The 13143-nt window shown below is 42.4% G+C and overlaps 1 protein-coding gene across 2 annotated transcripts in view; it reads left to right on the top strand.

Annotated features, from left to right (window-relative positions):
- Positions 1 to 13143, top strand: part of CUX1 (cut like homeobox 1) — a 267458-nt gene that overhangs the window by 112611 nt on the left and 141704 nt on the right. For both annotated transcript variants that reach the window (XM_084219333.1, XM_084219334.1), the window contains exon 4: positions 4208 to 4286. In XM_084219333.1, coding sequence (XP_084075459.1) covers positions 4208 to 4286 — 79 coding nt within the window. The remainder of the gene's footprint in view (positions 1 to 4207; positions 4287 to 13143) is intronic.

Raw genomic sequence — 13143 nt, 5'->3', positions numbered from 1 at the left:
GCTTCCTTGCAGAGAGCTTCATCATCCTGTTCCATCTTTAAATTCAGGAGCAGAGATGTGCATCCTTCAGTCTGACTGCAGCCCATGAGGTGATACCACGTTCATCCAGCCCAGAGCATCCCAGCCCTGCAGTCCTGTGCTCAAGAGATTGTGGGGCACTAAACATCAGGCTTGAATTAATTCTGAAATCTCCTACTGCATCAAAACTGACAGATCCCAAACTAAAGCCACAGGCTTTGCTTTTGTCCTTCTGAACTTGGCTGGACATAGCTGAAAGAGGCAACATTCAGACAAACCTGTGTTCAGCACCTTCCCTGGCCTAGGTGCCAGATTTGTGCTGCTTCTGTCAATGTGGAGATAAATCCGTGCAGTTCATTGATGATATCTGGATTCCAGCCAGGTGCAGTGGGTATGAGACTGGGACCAAGTACTCCTGAACTAGGCTGTTCATGGTTTTGGGAGAGCAAGTGTCAGACAGCAAAGGGAGAGTGGGGTCAGACCATGGAGATACTCATGGCAGGTTGGAAGGAGACAATTCTGGAGGGCAAGGGGAGACACTCAATCTCTGGGGTGACCTTGGTACCCTAAGCATCAACTCAGGAGAGCTCTTGACCTGGAAAAACAAGGTGGAAAAAGGGAGGACTGGTCTCAGCCCAGTCTGGCTGCAGCTCCTCCACGTAGCTCTGGTGATGTTTTAGGGATGAAGAGGGAGATGAAGGCTGTGCTGAGCAGGGAGGATTCCTGGTGTCTCAGTTCTGTTATCTCACTGCAGCGCCAGTGGTATTATCAAGACAAATAGGATGCCAAAACTTAAAAGTGAACATATGTTTATGGGGGTGGTGGGGAATACAGAGGTCACTGTTGTTTCTTTCTGCACAGAGAAGACATAATGGGGCCTGGTTTAGATAAATTAAGATTTGGAGCTAAGCTCGTGTCAAGACAACGCGAGTGTAATTATAAGTTGACTTCTTTCAGGGTCCCTGAAGTTTTTAGAGTCAAATAAAAATGTTCAGCAAGAGTTTTATAATGTAGTTCAACAGTTTTAATGCAAGCTGATTGCAGCTCAGCCTTGTTGGCTCCTAAAACAATTTTACTTTGATTTGAAAAATTTTCAGTGAACTTCCTAATATTTCCATGTCATTTCAGTGCTCTGTTTCCTCTCTCTCTGGACTTCATTTATATTTCGCTATTTTTGATGTCTTTTTCCTCCCATATTTCCTTATTTCCTTAAGCACCTGGGTGTTGGGCATGCCTAATTATTTTTTATTCCAGTTAAAGTTGTCACAGTGCTTTTTCTAAATTTTATTTTAAGATATAAAATCGTTGCAGTGCTCATTTTTAGTAAAACTTTAAACCAGACAGGTTGATTTATTTTTTTTAACAACTAAAACATAAAACCATATTTCTGCCTAGTGGGATTGTTTGGAATTCTGGTTTTGAATTTGAGGGCGAAAAAAGGTGTAAAATACCTGTGATTTACAAACTGCTTCCTTTGGAAAGTCTCTGATCTCCTTGCAAGATGTTGTTTCAAATCTGGTTTATATTTCCATCACTCTGTAACTGGTAAGGAGCAAATAAACCATACCTTCTATAATACTTAGAGAGAATAAAAGTACAAATGCTCTTTATTAAAATGTGGAAAAACTGTAATAGGAAAACAAATCCATCCTGTTATTTCCCAGAAATGGAAGCATTTTAAGTGCTTTGCTTTTCATAAAAGGGGCAAATGAATTTTTCAAAATACAGTACAGAATCAGTGCTGTAATGCTAATTGTATTTAATAATAGTAATTTAAATTTGGCTGCTCTCTGCTTAGCAGCAGCGAGAGAAAATTGTATGTGGGAACGTTGAAGTCCAGAAGTGTAACATATGGTGTGCTTTGGCCTTCAGAGAGTCTGTGTGCACCCATGAAACAGCTCAACCGCACAAGAGTCCCTGGCGGTGCCCCTTCCTTCTCACCCCATCCCTGAGCGGTGCCTGACACTCCCCAGCATGGATTTACACATCCCAGGGCCTCCCTGCCTTTGGCACTTCGTTCCACAGGCTCATTTCAGCTACTCCTCGTGTGAAAATGTTCTCTCCGAATTGCTTCTGTTCTCCTTCCCTAATGAGCATCAGTCCATCTGTGATTGCTCAAATTCAGATTATTAAGTGGGTTATTCACAACCATCAATCCCTTGCTCTCTGGCAGGTCAGATGCCCTGGGAGATTCCAGTGCCTTTCTGTGGTCTTTCTTGATAAACTCTGAAAGAGCAGCATGGCCAGCTCTTCTTGAGGATTTATATCTGCTGTCCACATCCTCCATCACTTCAACATCTGATGCTCATTTATCACTTTTCCAATACCCTTTGATAAGCTCTAAATAGGTCAGGTGTCAGTTACACCACACCTCCACCCGTCTCCATAAATTAATGCAGATCCTGGGGGGATGTAAGTGGAATAGGAATTTGGTTTTTCTCTTTAAACAGAGCCTTGTATTGTGTTGCCAGAACTTGTCTCTTCCCAGCCTCTCGCCGTATCTCCCAAGATTTCCTCGCTGCCGCTGCCAAACGCTGCGCGGCCGCTGCCCGTGTCCTTATTTCCCTCCTTGACCCCTCCTCCCCTCCAAGCCTTTTCTTGGCTTATACCTTGTGCATTGTGCTTCTGTGTGATTTCTACGATTGTCCTTCGGTTTTCTGGCCTTAATCCTGCCAGTGATGATCCCGACAAGTCCCTTTCCAGCCGCGAGGCTGATCCGCACCAGTCCCACTCCCTGCATTATTTAATCATCCACGTTGTAGGATTGCCCCCTCTCCCTTCCCTTCTTTCCCTTCTCCTCACAGAGGCCTTTCAGGACAAAGTAAACACGAGTGGCACCAGGGCTGACCCTGCAGCACCCTCCTGCTTTATCTCCCCTCCTCTTCCTCTCCCGGGCACACGGCGCTTCCCGAGCCTGGGCGCTGGCAAAGCCCTGCCTTGGTCACACGCTTCCCAGTGCTGCAAATCCCCCTCCTGCAGAATAAAATATCAGATACCTTCCTGAAACACAGATACAGTAAACTCTGGCCATTGTTTCTGCCTTATCTATGAATCAATAATGTAGAGAAAGAATTCAAGGACGTTTTTCAGACAGGGCCTTCCTTTTTTTAGGCCGCGGTGACGTCCGCACCTTTAAATGGTTCCATAATATTCACTGCCTTTCAAATCCACAGAAGAATTGATATCAGGCCTTTGTATCCGCAGTTCTTCAGATCCTTCCTTGCCTTTTATTAAAATATGGGAACGATAATCTCCATGCCTTTGGTTTCCTGGTGTGGGTAAGCTGCCACAGAGCTGTGTCAGGCTTTCCTGTTTCCCTTTCTGTCCCTCTGCTTTGGAGTATTAATTCACTGGATCTGATCCTGAGTCACTTTGGTTGTTTATTGTCGATATGAAGCAATAGAAAATCCTCTGATTTCTACTACAATAGGAAAATACATGTTTACAAAAAAAAAGTTGCTGTGGAATAGGTATTTTATTCTTGGAGCTGTTAAGCTGCCTTTCCTTGTACAATGGAGTTTTAGATGAAAATAGAGACGTAGGGGGAAATAATAAAATGATAAAAATAAATTCTTAGATGAGTATTGTGTGTGTTACAGAGCACAAGGAGAAGCTGGTCAGAGGAGCTGAGGAGTGCAGACTGTGCCTGAGCTGTATTACAAAACTTCTTTGCATGTAGAAGATTCACAGTTATTTAGTGTTAAGTATCACAGGGTGCTCAACAAGTTCATTTTTCCATCTCCTCACGGGCTTATTGGAAATAATAGAAAAATCTATTTACCACAATAAAGGCAGAGTGGGACATCAGAAGTGGCCACAGTTCCATTTGCTGTGCTAGATCTCAATAAGTGGTAAAGGAAAACAGTTGTTGAGGAGAGAATCTGCCTGGCAAGTACCAGGCTTTTTATAAAGATTTAAAGTAAAGAATCCCGACAGGCAGGAGTGGTCATGAAAATATTGATGCTTGTTTTTGGGCTGAAAAATGGACTTTATATTCAGTACAAATGTAGCAGGAACAGTCTTTTAATTTTTAAGACTGCTTCTATAGGTGTTGTACACAGGAGACCTGGGTTCACTTTTTATGTACTTACTAGTTTTACATGGAATTATTAATTTATATTTATAGCCCTGAGTGTGAGAGTTGTATTGGAACAAATCTTAAAGCTTCTTTTCTCATCTCCCCTTTTAGATTGATGCATTGGGTAAACGAAGCAAAGAAGCAGAGGCAGCCTTCTTGAATGTTTATAAGAGATTAATTGATGTTCCAGGTAAGCTAATTATTCCCTTATTCTGAGAAACTAATGGTTCATGTTTGTGTGAATGCTACTGGGCATTTTTCCTACCTTTAATAAGGTAAATACGAGCAATGGTTTTGTTCTGGAACTGACAGACTCCTGTAATGTTTCTAATGGAGAGAATGGTAACTGTGGCACATTTCAGGACTTATTGCATCTACATGTCAATGTTTCTATTAATCAATTTATATTATTATGATACTCTGTGATCCTCAGTATTTTGTTTGTTAGAGAATCCAATTTTAACCAAAAAAAAAAAGACATCTTCACCAAGAAAAAGCAATATTTGTACTTTTAAAGGATAGAGAAAACTCTTCATGCCTTCCAAGAAAAACAAAAGAAAAAACCTTACTGAAAAGTAAATCACTACCAAATTTCAGTTCTCTGCAGTGTAAGTGTGATCATAAATTTTATTCAAAGGCCTTTATTGTATGTGTTTTCAACTTCCCTTTTGTTTGGCATACGAACTTTCTTTGTTTGGCGTTTGGTTTCAGTTCATTTCTTTTTACATTTTGGGAGTTGATTTTTTTTTTTTTGTTTTCCCCAGTGGTAAATAAATAACTGCCTGAACAGATTTTTCGTTTTGCAGCTGTACCCACAGCTGAGAGGGGGCGAAGAGCCCAAGTCTCCACTGCCACATCTTGGCCTGACTGAGCTGTTGGCACATGACTCTGTGTGTCATTTTATAGTTTTATAAAACATTAACATTATATATAATATTCAAAATACCTCACAAGGGTTTTTGAGGTGTAATTAATACTTTTAAATACTTTTAAGGCTTCATAGTACCCTAGCCTTTACTGGTTTTACCATTTAAGGAGTGTATTTCATGCATGCTTCAAATAAAAATTAAAATTTTAATGTTTTAGTTTAATGATTAACTGGTTGAAAGGTCAGTGTTTTTAGATGCTCAGTGTGAGCTAACAAATGCATTTTGTTATGCTTTCCCATTCATAGTTGAGCAGTGCCCAGTGCAGGGTTGCAGGGACTCACCATGCTCTTCCTGGGCCACAACTGCCTCGGAAATGTTGTTTTTAGGTTAGTCAGCTGTGTCTGTGAGTTTTCCTTCACTTATTTCCTGCTCAGACTCTCAGTAACGTTCTGCTGAGCACAGAGCAGCTCCCTTTGCCCACCTCATGCCGCGGGAGGAGCGGATAACGCAGAGAGGGTCCCGACCGTCACAGGCAGTCTGCCTGGCACGAGCAGTGTGGGCCTGGGATGGGCACCCAGAGCTCTGGCTTGGAAAGAAACCCCTCCATGGAAACATTCCCAACATATCTGCAGACTGGGAGTCCAGCATGAGCGCTGGGGAGAGGCACTGCAGCCCCTGCATCTCCGCACTAACACTCACCGCGGCTTCCTGCCATAATTTGGTAGGAAGCTGAGTAGGTTTGAGTTGGAACAGTCTGGCTTTTTTCAGGACTGAGAAGTGGTGTCAAACAAGAGCTGTGTGGGATCCTTGGTGTGCTCTTGTGCAGAGGCTTCTTGCTGAAGCCTGGCACATCACAGGTGCTGGGATCTGAGCAGCAGATCAGACCAAGCCTTGAGGACAAGGTAGGGTTTATATCCCACCCACCAGGATTTATAGAAAATGGTGAGGGACTTTGTCAGGACTTCTTTGTAGGAGAAAGAATTTTCTCTTTTCTTTCATTGGCAGGAGCAAAATTTACAGCCCTGCTCCCACACCCCACAGCCTCTCTCTTGCCCCGCCATCCCCTGCGCGTGCCTTATGTCACCTGTCACAGAAATATTTCTTTGATATTCTTAATATACTTAAAATCTTCAGCCTGGCTGAGTTGGGTGTGAAATGGATGAGAAATATCTCCAGGTTTTAGGTCATGCTCTTACCTGGATGTCTGAGGTAGAAGTAAATTCCAGGTTCTCCAGGAGAAGTCCAGTCAGTCTCCTGTAGCTGCGTGCACGTAACAAATACTCACAGTTTACAACACACGCTACAAGGAGAAGGAGAGCAGCCGTGAGGAATGTATGGCACTGCTCTTTGTCACCCTGCTTCATTATGGTGCTCTTTTTTTTCCCTTCTCATCCTGTGTAGTCTGCTAGGTTGGGCAGTATCCATGGAGGGTTGGGTGGGTATCCATGGAGAACTCTCCTTTATAAACAGCCATCAGTATTCATTTATCACATGTGCTGCTTTGCCTCCGTGTGGCTTTACATATCTTTTGACCTGTTCATTTGGTATTTCAAATATTTAGGTACACTTTTAGATCCCCAATGCTGCTGTGTTTTCTTTTTGGTGTGAGAAGGGAGGATGATGTTTGGGGGAAGCTATGCCTGGAATGCTGCAGAGTGGTTATTTAGCATTAAGCATCGCTGTTACATGACAAGGGTGCAATTTTATCAGACTTTCAATATCCTTTATAGGACCATATAATAATTGCAGCTGAAGTCTAATTCCCAGCAGCCAATTTTATGGTTCTTGAGGAAAGCGTGTATTTCTCTCCTCAGTAATAATGTGCACACTTTATATAATTAAAAAGGGCTTCTATTTTAATTTTACTATAAAATGATCCATATTGAAACTCCAGCTACAGTGCTTTATGGATTCAGCAAAGTTTAATCATTTTCTTTCCTGACCTGAACAGAGTTTTCACTCAGGCTCCCCGGTAAGGAATTTTTGGGAAGGGTGGTATTATACTTGTAAATTCTCCTATGTACATCAGGGGGTTTCTCTTTAAAAGATAAACCAGACCTTTTATATATCTCTCTCCAGCTTTATGGTGCTGTTAAAATAGCATTATCATTGCTTTGTGCTGTGAAATTTATCCTTCTTAAAGGAAAGCACATGTCAAGGAAAACATTTTGGTTTATGTACATTTATACAGCTCAGATCATTCTGTCTTGCTCAAGACTGAACATTTTTAATTAATGGAATTAATTTTCTCATTTAATTGCCTTATTTTCAGTATGCAGTACAGAGCAAGGGAAAAGCGAATCCTGCCACATGAATTGCACTAATCAACAAGGTTGTCACAACTTACCTTTAAAAATAATGTGAATATATTTATTTTGAAGTAAAGGGAGGTTGGGTATGTGTTTTGAGGAAGCCTTCTTCCATCTGCTCAGGATTCCTTTGTCTCCAGTTTTAAAAAATAAGTGTATTATGTTAACACCCTTGGCTTTTAGGGTCTTAATCTTGCAGCACTTAAAGTGAAATTGGAGCCTTGTTGTGTGTTTGGAGGAGCAGTGTTGCCTTGCAGAAAAAGTATATTCAAAATTCATTTTTTTTCCCCTCCTAAATTTTTAAAGGAAAAATAGTAAGCATGAAAAACACTAAATATTTTTGTTTCAAAAAGGACCTGTATTCACTACTTTATTTTTTTAAAACAAAACTTCGGTGTAATTTTCAAGTAAAAGTTCAACCGTGGAGACCAAGTGAATGCCAGGTGTCAGTGTCTGGATAAATTGGTTAAATAAAATGTTGTCTCTGCAATGGATCACTGCAATTACAGCCCAGTGCCACGCTGGATTTGCTCAGTATTTTGTCTCAGTATTGCTTCTGTGTAGGCAAAGAAACAATTCTGCCTTTAAACACAAATCTGCTCTCTGGATGTGGCACAATTAAACCCAGTTGGGTTCAGTCTGGAGAACAGGAAAACACAGAGTTTTTGCAGCATATGGACATTTGAGAGTGAGGGAAGGTTAATGCAAACTGTTTGTTCTTGGTTTGGGGGGGCTGTGCTGCCTTCCAGGGCTGAGCCAGAAATGAGTTTCGTTTCTCCTTAATGGGAATGAGAAAATTGGTCAGGAAACCAAACGACTCTGGGGGTGTAAAAGGGGATGTGTGTGTGGTTTTATTGGAGACTCTTCCCAGGTCTGTGCTGTGATCAGATTGGGTGCTAGATAATGTGTGTGCTGTGGGTTTAGCTCAGAGGACCTGCTATCGAGGGGAAATACAACAAAAAATATAAAAAAAAACAGAGAAGGTAAAAATAAGATTTTTTTTTTTAATGCGCCCTGTCAAAACAATCAAAAGCAATAACAGTGAAAGATGGCTGAAGTGGAAATTTTATCTTTCCCTTGCTCCTTGCCATCATAAATTGCACACCCAGCCGTAGGGGCTGTGTCTCACAAAGGAGTTTGAAGGAGCAGGCTCCTTCCAAAGGAGTTCTCCACACATCTCTCATTACATGTTGTATTTTAGTCTACACACAGCCCCACTTCAGCATTGCAAATTCCAACTGCCCTGCATAGGGTGTTCTTTTTCCAAGGAATGCTTTACCTGAGAAAACACAAAGTTCTTTTCAAATAAATGATCTGTAAAGCACTAAATAAGTGCGAGGGAATTACTTCTGAAGGCAGAAATGAAAATTATTTGCAGTGCTTGCAAATAATCAGCCATTTATCAGCCTTTGCTTTTTGATTATTTATAACTCACGACCCTCTCCAGACTTGCTCTGCTGTTTGGGCTGTGAGAAAATTTCATTTAAAGTGTATTTGATCAATGTCCTGAGGTTAAAGGTGGTGCAAGAGAAAAACAGGTTTGATTTTAGATTTCGTTGGGGGTTTTTTCCCCCAGAAAAATTATCTGCTGCTTATGTTGGAGGTGTTGGAGGTAAATGTGTATGAAGTTGTTCTGTTTATGTACATCCTGTGACATGTTTGGATTTTTTGGAAAGGTGTGATGTTAAGCAGAAAGGTTAATGGTAAGAAAGTCTGTATAATAAAGACTTTTACAGACCCAGATGACTCATGATGTGCTAAAATTTCAACCTGGGTACCCCCAGCCTTTTCTGCCTGTAGGGAGAGCCGGGTCAATGTAAATTTAGGGGATAATTAAGAGAGGTGAGGGAAAAGAGGTTCACTCTGAGGGACTGTTTAAGCACATTACAAAGTGGAATACAAAAAAGAGTTTGAAAAAGTTAATACTTAGAGTACTTGTCTGAGTACGTTGTCTGAGATAATGGTTAATTGGTTGGCAAAACTGTCTAAAGAGAAAGATCAGGTTATAGTAAACCCTGAGTTTGAGGTACATAGAGGCTGAACAGCACAGACCATTTTTGACAAATGTTTGGTATCATTGCAGTGTGAAAAATTTTAGGCAGTTCCTCATTTGTTAATAATACATGTCAAAACTGTCACTTCTTTCCCAATAAAATATGTTAGAATAAAACAAAGGACAGACCCATAAAATGAACAAGTTTATGGTTCTGCTGCCCCAGACTGTACAAGGGAAATGCATATTCATAACGTGCCTTTTCTCAACCTTAGAGGGAAAGGAAAACAATATTACAGTGAGTACTCTCAGGGGGAAAGGAAGCAAAATGAACTTGTTCACAGACACAGAAGTGGCACAGACACCCCTCAAACGCAGCAGTCGGGTGTCTTTCTAAACACACTTGAAAATCTGATAAAATTAGGCAGAAAATTGAGCATCGTTAATACTTGAAAGAGTGAAAAGCCATAAACCCCTGTGGCTGCAGGCAGTGATTTAGCTGCTGAGTGGATCCCATCTGAAGCCAAAATCCTTGATGTTGTCACCTGCGTGTTTAGAACAGGTAAAAAGAAGGAGTTGCACGAACAGGAAAATCTGGAAGCTGAGTCTGTACTGTAAAGATATACAGACTGTAGAAATTTAGTGAATCTCCCCAAACTGTTCTGCAGATCTGCAAGGGGTGCCCGAGTGGGACAGTTTAAAGTCCCAGCTGCAAAAGGGGAGATTTGAGCAGAGTTCTCAGAGGGGCAGAGCTGCCACCATTAGGTCTTCCAGACTATCCCAAATCACCCGGGATGCTGCTCCAGCCTTGGCAGTCCAGTGCTGAGGAATGTGCAAGTAGCTCATAATCACTTCAGCCTCCTTCCCCGTGGGGCTGGAATTCTGAGCCACAGCACAGCATGCAGTTTGGGATGTGTGCAGGGTGAGTGCACGCTGGTAGGGCAGCACTGTTAGTGTTACACAGCTGTTTTCAGATGGAGCACAAAGTCCTGCCCGGTTCCCATCTTTAGAACTCACTCAGTTTATCTTTCTGCTTTGAAACCCACGTCAAAATAACTGAAAATATTTCTGTTACCTGAATATGTGGCTTAAAATTGGGCTTGTCTGATCACATGATTTTTTTCTCTAGTTTTTCTCGTTGAATTAATAATTGGATAAATTCCTTTGTAAAAGCCGGAATAAATATTCGGAGGAAGAAATATCCCTAAAGCATTCATTTTAAAAAATTTATTGTGTGGTTGTCAAGCCCTATTTTACTTGGTAGGCTGGAGGCACGGAAGGAAGAGGGGAGGTGCAGATAAGGGGAAGGATGCAGTGAATAGGAGCAGGAAGAATGTTGGGTAGGAGATATCCCAGCAGATATCCCTGCGGGTCGGGGCTGTGCTCACCTGCAGGGTGTCACCGCAGCCCTTCGGAAGATGTTGCTGCAGGGAGAGATTCAGAGCAGCCCCGAGGCCCGTGACTGGAGCAAAAGTCAGAGTATTGGACTTTCCCGGTTGCAGGAATGTGAACTGGAATTAGAATAAACCCCAGCTTTCGGAGGGTTTATTGCTAAGTCTGTTCAGAAGCTTTTAGGAGAAAGAAGGGATGAATATAGCAGAAATGCTTTCAAACATAGTAGAAGGCTCTTTTATCATCTCAAAGAAGGAGAAGTGAAACTTGAAGTACAAGTGGTTTTTTTGTTACTGTCCTTTGCACCGAGCTCGAAGTGTGAGCAGAAATTCCAGTGTCCTAGAACATTAACAATCAAACTGGAGCCTTTGCAGTTGCAGTGGCTTCTCCTGTAACTCATTAGGTTCTTTTTCAGCTGACAAAGCGCCATCAAATACTGCCCTACCTATTATGCAAACCCCACGTTTAATATTTAAAACTTTTCTGAGGATTTACTTTGGTTACTCCTTTGAAAATAGAGGGAACTGCAGTGCAGTTCGTGAAGGAGTCGATTATTTACTCTGCAATACGTGATTTTTTTTTTTTTTTTTTTTTTACTCTAGAATAGTGGTGCATCTCAATCTGGGGCATCTTTCTGGCAGTAACCATTCCCGAGCTGGGAGATAGATAAAGGATGTTTTTAAATAATAGCCCACAAGACGTAAGGACCACACTCCGGGAGGGATCTGTACGATTGTGGTCACACTGCCTGCACACCATCCCGTGCTGTTTCATTTAACCCTGCGAGCTTTGGGGAACTCGTGCCGTGATTAATGGGGAGGAAAGGCGCCGGTCTGCTGCCACTCCCCCGTCCCCACGCAGGGGGGTCCCATCAGTCTGCCTTTGCTGCTGCTTCCAGAGGTCGGCAGAATTTGGGATTCGGCTTTTTTTTTTTTTTTGCCTTTTTTTTTTTTTCTGGTAAGGAAAATGAGAGTCCCTCACCCTCTTGTGGGCACTTTGAATTCCCCGGTTCAGCCTGCACAGAACGCTCTGACAGCCGGAGGGTGAGGAGAATGCTGTTAAAAAGTGGGAAAAAATAAAAGGAAGTCACAGATCCCAGCCCTGTGGGATGGGAGAGTAAGAAAATATGTATAATTCTTGATTGAAGGTAGAACCTTTTCATGGTTTTTATGAAGTGAGGAGTTGGAGAGATGATGAGCTTTGTTTCAAATGGAATTACGGCTATAACTCTTCTGTCCCTGGGCTACCAGAGTCATAGGGGAACGAGAGCAAAGCTATCATTTATTCCATGAAATCTTTGTCTCAGTCTCTCTAGGCTATTTCAATTTACCCCTGAAATTTCTGGGGAATAATTAATGAATTAATTAAGTATGCTGTGAGGTGTTTGAATATTCAAAAGCTACAATGTAATTATTATTTTTTCTAAAACACATTTTCAGATTATTTTCAGACATGCAGTCTCCCACGAAAGCAGTCCCTGCATCAGAAGCTCATGGAGCTTCTCCGTGTCTGTAATCCAGGGATCATTCTCCAGCAGGAACACTCCCTGCAAAGAGCAGCATTTAGGAACAGGGAAAAAAAAAACTTTTACTTTGTGACCGAAGTATTGTGACAGCGGGGCTGAACTCCTGGCTCTTTGAAAAAGTTAAATCGCGTTAATAAAGTTGTGTTTTAGGAGGATTATTATTCTTTTCCCCTCCCTTATCGTTTCGTGTGGGCGTTTCTGGTGAGCGATCACCGAGAGCTTTGCTTACAGCGGGGTTTGGGCAGCAGAAATTCAGTGGCGTTGAAAGAGACGCGTTGCCTTCCTTGAATTATTTTTAGATCCCAACCTTAGGAAACACATTTCCAGTGATATAAATTATTAATTGCCCCTGTAGTTCTGGCACTGTTTCATAACTTGCTTTCTTATCGTTTCCAGTGTTACAGGCCTGTAAATGAAGAGGGAGGAGGGGGGGGTTATTAAAAGGCAAGTCCTTTGTTTTGGAAGAGGCTCTTTAGGAGCTCCACGTTATGATACCAAAGGAATAGATTCAAAGGAAAAGAGAAGAGGTTTAATTTAGATATTAGGAAGGAATTGTTCTCTGGGAGGTTGCTGAGGCCCTGGCACAGAGAAGCTGTGCCTGCCCCTGGATTGCTGGAAGTGTCCAAGGCCAGGCTGGACAGGGCTTAGAGCAGCCTGGGATAGTGGACGGTGTCCCTGCCCATAGCAGGGGATGGAACGAGATGAGCTTTAAGGTCCCTTCCAACCCAAACCATTCTGATTCTGCGATTTCTACGAATGTATTTTGCGAACAAGCCGAGAACGAACCTCGGGCAGCGCAGAGCAGAGCGGTGCGCTCTCGTGCAGCCCCAGGCCCATCCGTGGGGGTCTCACCGCAAGGAAAGGCCCCGTTTGTGGTGATTTTACAGCGTGTGAGGAGCCCCCCGGCATCGCATCGGCACCCGCGGCCGCCGCCCGATCCGCCCGCGCTGCGATCCAGG

This window comes from Fringilla coelebs, assembly GCF_963513975.1.
Source record: "Fringilla coelebs genome assembly, chromosome: 20".
NCBI lineage: Eukaryota > Metazoa > Chordata > Aves > Passeriformes > Fringillidae > Fringilla > Fringilla coelebs.
The sequence above is the reverse complement of the archived record's forward strand: the minus strand, read 5'-3'. Positions and strand labels throughout refer to the sequence as shown.